This window comes from Paroedura picta, chromosome 2, assembly GCF_049243985.1.
Source record: "Paroedura picta isolate Pp20150507F chromosome 2, Ppicta_v3.0, whole genome shotgun sequence".
Lineage (NCBI taxonomy): Eukaryota > Metazoa > Chordata > Lepidosauria > Squamata > Gekkonidae > Paroedura > Paroedura picta.
The window spans coordinates 127136792-127147589 of record NC_135370.1 but is presented as its reverse complement, the minus strand read 5'-3'; the positions used below and the strand labels follow the sequence as shown (position 1 = coordinate 127147589).

Sequence of the window (10798 nt, the reverse complement as noted above, 5' to 3'; positions counted from 1 at the left end):
GGTTTCCATTTCACCCTTTGGGAACAATCAGAACACCAATGACTATCTCAAGGGATGGACTGGAAATTGGGAGGCTGGGAAATGTCCAAAGTTCATTCTAACGAGTTTGAAATTGGCTACAAGGAGAGCAGGTCAAGTTGATAGACAAGGAAGTAAAATGTATTCACAGTGTGCCAATCCTCAAAAGTACTTAGGTGCTGACTGGGGCCTTGTCAGTTCAAGAGACCAAACTGCAGCAAGACTCCTTCTGAAGCAGAGTGCCTCTTTTATATATATAATAATCAATTATATATAGAATTAATTTTCATGAAGAGAGAGACAGTAAGCGTTAGACTTCATAAGAAAGTGTTTCTTTAAATTATTCTGAAGATCGGCCAGATTTTTTTTGGGGGGGAGGCAGTGTAAACGCGAGTCGGCAGTGCCAGGTTCGCCCTTTTCCTTTCGCGTTCATCCCCTCCTGGCTCCACCCAAAAGAGATCCAGTGCCTTTGCTGCTGTTGCAAGCCCTTAAAATAAAAGTGGCTCCGATGGCACTTTGATCCCTAGCGGGAGAGGGATGTACTTCCGCGGGGTTTTGGCGTTGTTTTTTTTCCCCTCTTGTCTTCCCCTGCCGCGGGTGGGGAAGGCGACTGAGATAAGTTCAGCCCCCCTTCCCGAAAGGCCTCCGCCGCCCGTAAGCGGGCAACTTATATAAAAGAGCCCCGTCCAAGGTCCCGGCCCCCGGAGCCACGTCCAGTGGCGGCGGCGCGGCCGGCCGGAGCATCGTCCGAAGGGGACAGGCTGCAGCTGCGGATCAGCTGCTGCCACTGCGAGGTGGGGGAGGAGTTTAAAGGGGATCAGGAAGCAACGGAGTGTCTAACACCTCTTCCCTGCGATGGCTGGCTAAAGGGGGGGGGGGGAATCATCATAACCATAACAAGGGGGGAGGCGGAGAGAAGGCAGAGGGAGTGAGCGGAGGGAGGGAGGGCGGCGGGGGAGTAGCAACAGCAGCCGCGGCAGGAGAAGGCGAGCTGGCCTGGGGGGCAGCATGAGGTCAGTCGTGGGCTTCTTGTCCCAGAGGGGCTTGCAGGGAGACCCTCTGCTCACCCAGGATTTTCAGAGGAGACGCCTGCGGGGCTGTAGGAATCTCTACAAGAAGGACCTCCTGGGCCACTTCGGCTGTGTCAATGCCATTGAATTCTCCAACAATGGAGGCCAGTGGCTGGTCTCAGGTAAAGCAACCCCCTCTTCCCTCTTCCCCACCTTCCCTTTATTTCCTACTCCGTCTCCCCCCCACCCCCCACCCCGTCTTTGAGCTCCGTGAACCCCAATCGGCAGGGAATAGTGGCGGCATGAAGTAGGTGTCTTCACACACACACACTCCTGATGTTTCCCAAATAGAGATCTAAAATGGTTGACAGGTTTTTTGGGGGGGTTGTTTTGTCCCCACCCCAAACCCTGTTTTATTACCGGCTTCTTAGGGGGAGTGGAAGTTGTCAGAAAATCACTGATCACTCCGGAGGGCTTAATTATCCCTTTGTAAAATAATAATAATAGCTGAAATAGTCTTTCGCAGATTGTGTCGGAGTGCTTAGAAACAAAATGGATAAAAATCGTAGGCATCCCAGTGACATCTGGTAAAAGAAACAACGCCAGCGATTCGGTGCTCAGCAAATGGGGATCTGGGTGCATTTAGAGCGTGGATTTAGAGGAATCTGGATATTTATTTGTGCCTCATCGGGGGGGGCGGGGGGGGGGAGAAGAGAGCAGAGTGATTATGGGGCGGGGGGGGTGGAGAAGGACGGCCTTGGGGCGTATTTGTGACGGTGGGGTGGGGTGGGCTTGGCTGATGCGACTTCTTCTGATGGGGGTGACGACCCCCTCCCCAGCTCTCGTGGCCCCTGGCGAGGGGCGAAGCCTAGTGGGGAGGGGGCGGCTGGGCTGTCAGGTGTCACGGAGGCTCGGAGTTGACGTTGGCTGCTGCGACACTGGCGGCCGGGCAAGGAGGAGCCCTTCGGGGTGGGAGGGGGTCAAGAGGAGAGCCCTCGCGGAACCCGCCCGCCGCCCCCCCCCCGCCGGTCACCCCCGCCAACGCCGCTAATTCCAGCCGAGGACGAGGGCCAGGTCCCTCCCCCCTCCCTCCCTGCGAGGGGAAATGGCTAACTCCAGGCCGGCGCTTGAGCGGAGCTGCAGGCCTCGCTCTTCTGGGCTCCTCTTAGCGACAGGACTGGGAATCGATGGCCTATCCCGTCCGGCGGGCCGAAGGCAGCGCAGCGGGGGCAACTCGCTGGCCCCTGGCGAACGGGCGGGCGCTGGCTGGGCCTGCGTGGTTGCTGGGGGTCGGGGCTTGGCAGGGGGCACACCGCAGGCGACGCTCACTACCGCCACCCCCCCAAAAAAAAAACCTCGGGGTGCGACGGCAACTCGCGCCACATACAGCTGAGTGCGCCCTCAGACACGTGATACTTAATCCGGCGTTACTACCACGTCCCTGTTCTGATTCCAGTCTATTTATGTTGGAGCAGGCGCTGCACGCAAAGGATGGGTGGAAAATGAAACCCACTCTTGGAAGCAGTATACCAATGGGAGAATAAACTATGGGTTTTCAACCTTTGATTACTTTTTGTGTGACTGAATCGATGGCAGAGGAGGATTTTTTGAACTTGAGTTCATATCTGTTGTATCACAGTACTTTTCTTGAGGGGCAGGGAGGGAGTGATCGGTCCACCCCACACACGTGCAGTGACCGCATTTCAGCTATTACTATGCTGGCAATAGTCCAGTGCCAATTGATTTAATAGAGATTTAAAAAAATCAAAAAAGCCCAACTCTGTTTAGCCTTTGGCTAATTTTCCATTATTCTGGATTTCAATGGATTTTGTCAAATGAATTAATTTAGTGTAAAAGGTACAATTGAGGATGCTACCTTGAAATCCTGAAGGAGTTACACTTCAGTTATAAATTGTCACACAATAAACAAGCTCCTGCTTTCTGTTTGAAGGAGTGGTCAACTTTATTTCTTACTTCATAAAATCTGAGAATATCCACTAGTACATTAACACACTGTGGCCCCAAGATGCTTTGCAAATAAACAAGTTTAAGACCCATCACTTTACCAAGAGTTTCATGCTAGAAAAGTCATTGAGAATGATTTCAGTCAAACCATTTCTCCTTCATCCACAATAACTGCCCCTAGCAAATGTAGTAGGGGAAAAGGTTCTGGCATGCCTATTTAATCTGCAGTATTGTGAGTGTTTCAGAGTCCAGTGATGTCACATGATTAACAGGGAAGAACACTTTAACCAGCCATAAATTTCAGGTCAATTTATTGATCCCTTTTCTGTACAGTTTAAGGGCTGTTTAACTGACCTGAGAAAAAGATAACACAGTAATTATATTTAGGGAATTGTTGGGTCACTCCGCTTCTCCTTAGGTTTGAGGTGGATAAGCCACTGTACAGTATGTACAAGGCATGGTCTATCATGGGAGAAGGAGCATTTGGGCCTCAAATTTAGACTTTTGCAGAAATCCTGTTACAAAGTTCATGCCAGTAACATAATTGTTAAAAAGTGACAGAACAGTGTTAAAAGTGAACTAGTACTTCATTCATGTCAGCACTGAACACTAAAACTTACTCAAAATATTTTTAGTACTTGGCACTGTTGCTGCCTGCAATAATCATTCTTCCTTTAGAGATATAAACACACATATCTAGAGATATAAATACATCTCCAAATCTAGAGATGCAGTAGAAGTCCTAAATTGTTGCCTGGCCGCTGTGGTTAAATGGCAAAGAGTAAACAAACTAAAACTAAATCCTGGAAAGACAAAAGTAATGCTTCTCAGAAAGGCAGAGGTCTTGAAGAACATTATGTTCCTCAGTTTTGATGGGGTTCATTTGACTCTTGACAAATCAGTTAAGTGTCCTGGGTTGATACAGGACCCAACATTATTGCTGGAGAAGCAAGTTAATGTAGTTTCAAAAAAAGCATTTTTCCAGCTCAGCCTAGCTTGAAAAATAGCCCCTTACCTTGATACAGTTGTTAATTTTCAGGCTAGACTACTGTAATGCATTCAACATAGGTCTCCCCTTGAAGTCTACTTGGAGACTCCAGTTGGTATAGAATGCCACAGCTTCATAATTATGAGAACTTAGGCAGAGAATGTATATTAATTGTGTTCTGCAGTCAGTCCACTGACTGCCCATCAGTTATGAAGCTCAACTTAAGGCACTGGCTATCATAAAGCCCTTCATGGCCTTAGACCCACATATCTCTGAGACCATTTCTCCCTTTATGCTCTCCCTTGACAGCTTTGCTCATCTGAACTGGGCCTCCTGCAGGTACCAACCTGCAAAAGGGCAAATTCAACAATTGTTGATACATATGTTTTTTCCATTGCCCCCACCCCTGGTTTTGTGGAATGGCTGAGGAAGTCAGGATGGCTCCCACTATCCCGGCTTTCTGCAAGTTATGCAAAACTAAATTATTCAACAGGCCTTCTCTAGCACCGTACAGCATGATTCACTAAGTTAGCTGAATATATCATTAGGGATTGTACTATAGTATTGCATACAATTTGCTGTAAATTGGATCCTACTGAGTAATCTTGCATTCATTTAATATGTCAAGTTAACGTTTAAACTGTGCTGCAATTCTGATTTTAGTGGCTCTACAACCCAAATCCTATTTCATTGTTTAGTGAATGTCCCATCCTGTTGATTGTATTGACTCACTCTGTGTAATCTGCCTTGAGTCCCAGTGAGAAAGACAGACTATAAATAATTTATGTAAATAAATAAAGGGTAGAGAAGAAGTACTTTGTCTGATTCTAGTGTAGTTGCATGCTGGTATTTCTCTAAATAAATTAAGAAATTGTAAATGCTTTTGAAATGTTGGCTTCATTTAAACATAATGGCAAACTTATGATACTATGTAAACAGCTGTTATATCCAAAATCATTAGTCTTTTATTGTTGTTGTATGTGTTTGTTTTTGCACTTTTCTGTAAACTACAATTGTAAACCATAGTTCATTGTTCAGATTTTTAGAGAAAGTGCAAAGTGTCATTTCTTGGTCTGGTTATAAAGGCATACTGGTTTGGCTTGAAAATATCTAAGTGATTCATTATTGAGAGTTCCCAAAGCTCTGGTTCACATGGCAGCAAACTGTTGATTACTGTTTTAACAAATATGACAATACATTTAAGAGATAAATAATTATTATTATCTGAAACATGTTTTTAATACTTCAGTAGCCAATACTTCAGTAGCCAGTCACGAGTGCTTCTTAGGGAAGACCTGGCTTCAGTTAGGATTTTGCCATCTAAAGAGTGGGGTAAGCATAGCAATGACTTATTTAGAGAGACCAAATGCAATAGAGGACAATACTCCTAAATAACTATTTGAGAAACAGAAGGGAGAAATACTGGCATAACTTTATTCACCTCTGTAGCATTATAATTTGCATCGATTAATGCTTCCTGTTCTGTACAACCGCTAGGCTTGTCATCTTGCATCATTTGGACAAGTGTGTAAACATTTTGATATACCTGTTTTCCATCCTCTCTTACAGCATAAAGCCCTTTGCTAAACTTCCCATAGCTTTGCCCCTTGTGTCCTATCTTTGCTTCTCAGCACTTATCACTGCCAGTTGCTTATAAGCCCCATGTACTGTCAAACATTTTCTCCTACTGCTCTTCATTTATTCCTGGAACTTTCAGTCTATCTGAAATCCTTCCTTAAAGCCCACCATATCCCTTGGACAGTTCTCAACTGAGCCAGTGTTTATGTGTTCAGAATCCTCCTCTAGTTACCTTTGCTGCCACCGCTTACCCTTTCTTTGTTCCCTCTGATGTCTTCTCTGTTGTTGAAATGGGGCTGCCACCTCCTTTTTAGTTTAACACAGAAATTTCTGAACCCCCCCCCCCTTCTTCCAAATGTACAGCTTTTTTGCTAATAAAATTGTAAGCTTTCAGTGCTGGATTAAAGTGCACTTTTAGAAGTGCAAATGGGAATCTTTGTCTTACAACAGTGTAGTTAATAGTAACCCCCAAATTTGGGGAAGATAACCATTTTCCATTCTGTAAAATGTGTAAACCTGGAAATTATTCTTACATTTATGGCAGATTATATGCTGTTAATAGGCTATAGGAAGCAATAAAAATGTCGAACCTACTTTCAAATTACATCAGGTACTTCTTCTCCTATCCCTGCATTTTGTTTTCTAATAAGAGGTAATAGGTGTCTGTTGATAGCCTAAGTGCACATTACAGAAGGAAGGCTTCTGAATAATCCGTTCAAGAGGCAGAAAACTGTTTTGCCTTTGGAGCTGTCAATGTGTGTGTGTGTGTGTGTTGGGGGGGTGGAAACTTCAGGAGATTCTCATTATGTGCTTCTAAACTTTCCTCTGCTGCAAAAAAATTGGTGTTTCACAGAACTAAGATTCCTCAGAAACCAAATACCTGTAGTCTTCATTATGGAAAAGCAAACGTAGCCTTCTAATTAAAGACCACAACAGAATCTTCTCTGTCTACATTTTGCTAGTTGTCGATTAATCATTTTTAGCATAATTATGAATTCTTTCTATTGGAATTCTCTCTAGATAGCTTTGCCACAGTTCTTAGTTCAGCTCTATGAAGCCAAAGGAGTTGCAAAGAGATTGAAAGGCTAATAGTAGTCAGGTGGCTCTCTTTAAACTATTTTATTTGAGCAGTGGGAAAAATAAAACCATTCAGACTTCAGAACGTAAGGAGGCCTTCTGCAGTATCAACCGATCGGGTTTGGCTTGATGGCATTAAGACCTTTATGGTAGTTTTAGTTCAAATATAAATAGTGGATAAGAATGTGCTGGAATGAACTAGTCAAGTAAGAGAGCATATTAAAGAGAGAATGGCGTCTGTCTCTGCCATGTACACTGCAGTGTTGTTGTTCATGTGGAGAACATAATAGTTTCTGCGTGATTTGAAAATTGGATGGTAATGAACCCCAGGTGAACTGTTGGTAGAATGTGAACAGAGAAAATGGAAATAGAGTGAAGGCTGCTCAGCAATAATTACCTTATGCCTATCTATCAAATGTGGAATAGTCTTACCCAAGTATAGCGAAACCTTTAGGAATTTGTATTTAAATCATTAACATAAGATTTGGCTTTCTATCAAATTAATATTATTGGCATATTTGATAAAGTTTGGAGAGAAGAACATTTCCCTAGTGAGATTGGCTGAAAACTGGTGGGGGATTATGTCACTGAATGTAAAGAAGTAAATCATGGGCAAGTCTGTTGCTTGCTGAGGGGACAGGTATATTGTACTGCCAGACTGGTATTCAGAAAGTCACAAAGTTGTGCGACACTTTTGAGGGATTTCCTCAGCTATTAACGATCATGGGTCTTCATGCAGGGAACTGTTGATGCAGACCATCAGTCTGTGCATTGAGAACATGGGATGGACAGACAAAAAAGCCACCTTTTTAAGAACATAGGAGGAGTTGTGCTGGATCCGACCAGTGGTTCTACTAGTCCAGCATCCTGTTTTGGCCAATTGTCTGGGCCAACAACTGGACAAGCAGGCCTACTTTATATGTTGCTTCCTAGGACTGGCCTTCAGAGGTGTACTGCCTCTGGGAATCCATCTCGCTCCCTTTCAAAGCCATCAGGGCTCATGGCCATCATTTCATCCACTAAGTGAATTCTATGGCTTAATTATTTGTCAAGTAAAGAAATTCCATTTTCTCCATCATGAATCTACTGCCTGTGAGGTGCCCCTGAACCACAGTATGGGGGGGTCCATTTTCTGTAGTGTATGCATAATTTTATGAATATCTTTTATTTACTTGACTGGCTTCTTCCCCATCTCTGGATTCTGTTATGTTTAAAACAATATTTCACATTTATTCTGTTTATAGTCCTTTCTCACTGAGATGCTTGGAAGATCACACAAATTCGATGCAATCAACATGCTGGAGCATCCATTACACATTATACAGGTTGATAGCAACACACAAAAATCACCTAGACTTTTATAGTACAACTTGAATTTATCACACAGTTACAAGGCTAAGGAATAAGTTCCACCCAGCAGATAAAACTGGGAGTAAAATTACAGGAGCCCAATTGACTTTAAAAAATACAAGCCTTAGATCAGTGCCGCTTTGGATACAAAACTCTGCATTTCAGAAAATGTACAAAAAAGGATGTCTTTGTGATTGTATTTACAGTTGTAATCATCACCATATGGCTGGAACAGGCAAATTGAGATATCTGAAACATCTTACATATACCAATCCAAGCACGTAGTCCAATAAAATCGATGGGACTTGTGCAGATAAAGCTGCATAATTTCATTGTGTCTGCGCTGGGTTATTTCTCACTAAACCTGCATAAAACAAAAACATTTGCTTATGATTACAAACTTGTGGGTAATTGTTGAGAACCTGACTGCTTATAACATGACATAATTTGTATGGACACAGTTCCAAATAGGACTAGCAACTAGCAAAGAATAATGTGTTTGGAACTATATTCATTTTACTATAGTGCATTTGCCACTGTTTTTAAACTTTCAGTTCTTAGGCTGGACTTATATCTACCATGAGAAAATCATGAACAAATGCTGTTAATATTACTGTACAATTTTGGAGTACTTCAGGTCTTCATATGCTATATATTTTGAACAAGTGTAACTTGTTGAAGCCGACGTAGTATGTTAACATTTTGAAAGTGTAAAAATACTTCAGAAAAACAGACTGAATACCAGTTTCAATTACACTGATGAGTATCCTACCTAAAAAAAAGTCTGAGGCATGTCCTTAATATGCTGAGGGAATAAAAAATGATTCCTTCATTGCTGTTAATACTATTTACAATGTATGTTTGACAAAGCTTTCTTCATAAGGATCATTGTGCTAGGGGCTTTATAGTTTGTGTCTCCTATGGCCTCTAAATAGAAGGTGGAATATTGAATATACTCTTTTCCTGTTTTCTACTAAACTTAAGTAGTATAACAATATCTTACCTTTTTTTGGTAATTAATGAATCAGCTTCACAGAGTAATATTGCTACAGTAATAATGTAAAAAGTTTTGGATGCCTCGAGCAGACCTTCAGGAGAAAATAGGAGAAAGAGAGCATTTTGCCTAGATCAGGCTTTTTCAGACTTTTGACCACAAAGGAGCCCATGAAATAATGTTTCAGGCTTCTAGGAGCCCTGGATGTGATGTCAGCTGGCTACACCTCTCTGTCATGCCCCCAGAATTTGCATGTCACCGGAAGTGACATCACCACCCATGTTAGCAGGCAATCTCGAGGACGACTGGAGTGAAAGGGTGGTTTAAAACAGGAGTAGGCATGCAGGCTCCACTTCCTCCCAGGCACCGAAACCATGAGAGAACTAATGCTTGGGGAGTGGGAGCAATGGAAGCAACCAGTTTTCAAGCTTGTGACTGAGTCCATTAAGGCAGGTGGGGGAATGCTGTAGCCCCCCCCCTGGAGCTCCTGCAGACTCGTTATTTCACTTTGTACCATTAAAATAAGGTGACCAGATTTTAACATTGGTAAAGCAGGACACCATTGACTGGGGGCGGGGGTTCTTGATTAAAAAATTGCTCTATATGGAGCAACAAAAAGTTTAATATAACGCATAGAACACAAAAATAGTATTGTAATATATATATTTTAAATTTCAGCATAAGTACAATTTGCCAGGTACCCCCAGATGTCCCTCCAAAAGTGGGACAATCTGGTCACCTTACATTAAAAGGAGGTTTGCAGATGGAAAATACTATATTGTATTTTTTTAAAGAAACTGATCACACCACTGATGCAGCTTGCTAAAGCATATGTGTGGGGAAATGTTGACACTTCTACTTTTTGTTCGGTTTGCCAGGTGAGCTCTGGGAATTCAGATCAAACAGAGACTAGTAAAATGACCCTAACAATATTGATGGGATTTCATGGAAGGGAAGTAATCTGATGCGTATGTAAATTATTTAGGACCAGATTTTGTAAGTGGTACACATATCCATATTCTCCATTGGCGACTAAGCCTGGTATATGTTGAATACTAGTAAAAAAGCCCATTGTATCCTAAATACAATGGGCGCTAGGAGGCAGTGGGAGAGTAAAAGATGGCTTACCCATCTGGCTGGCGGCCATTTCCTGGATAGACGCGGCCGGGCAGGGAGCCCCCGGCAGCCGCACTTCGCGGTGGCTTGAGGCGGCGGCTTGAGCGGCGGTGGAGGCGGCTGCGGCTGCTCGAGCGGCGGCTCGAGCGGCGGCTTGAGGGCGGAGGCGGCGGCTTGATCAGCGGCGGCGGCTTAACGGCGAAGGCGGCGGCTTGAGCGGCGGTGGAGGCGGCTGCGGCTGCTCGAGCGGCGGCGGCGGCGGCTTGATCAGCGGCGGCGGCTTAACGGCGAAGGCGACGGCTTGAGCGGCGGCGGCGGCTTAATGGCGAAGGCGGCGGCTTGACCGCGTCAAGCCGCCGGGCAGGGAGCCCCCGGCAGCCACGCTTCGCACGACTGCCGGTGGCTCCCTGGCCAGCGGCCTGATGCGTCGGAGGCGCTTTGCGCCTCCGACGCGTCAGGCCGCCGGCAAGGAAGCAACTGCGAGCTCCTCCTACACAGCCCTTACGGCTTTATTTAGTCCGCGGCACCCGTGGCGCCGCGGGCTGTGTTAAGTTAAGGACTGTCCAACTTTCTTTTGCACTGAAAAGAAGGACACTCAAGAATCATCTTGCTGTGGGCCCAGGATTGTTTTCTTGAGTTCTTCCTAGTAGAAAGGTGGTGATGAAGTTTTATCATTTTGCTCTGAAACTATTTGGGAAGATC

At 44.4% G+C, this 10798-nt stretch overlaps 1 protein-coding gene across 2 annotated transcripts in view; it reads left to right on the top strand.

Annotated features, from left to right (window-relative positions):
* The first annotated feature begins 448 nt into the window (after nucleotides 1-448).
* The window catches only part of DCAF5 (DDB1 and CUL4 associated factor 5), a 58235-nt gene continuing 47885 nt past the window's right edge, over nucleotides 449-10798 (top strand). Inside the window, exon 1 of one of the 2 annotated variants that reach the window (XM_077322573.1) lies at nucleotides 449-812. Coding sequence is in view for 1 of the 2 variants with exons in the window: in XM_077322572.1 (XP_077178687.1) it covers nucleotides 1027-1210 (184 nt within the window). In the remaining variant the exon portion in view is untranslated. Of the gene's footprint in view, nucleotides 813-957; nucleotides 1211-10798 lie in introns of those variants that run through there. The other variant, XM_077322572.1, reaches the window with a different exon arrangement.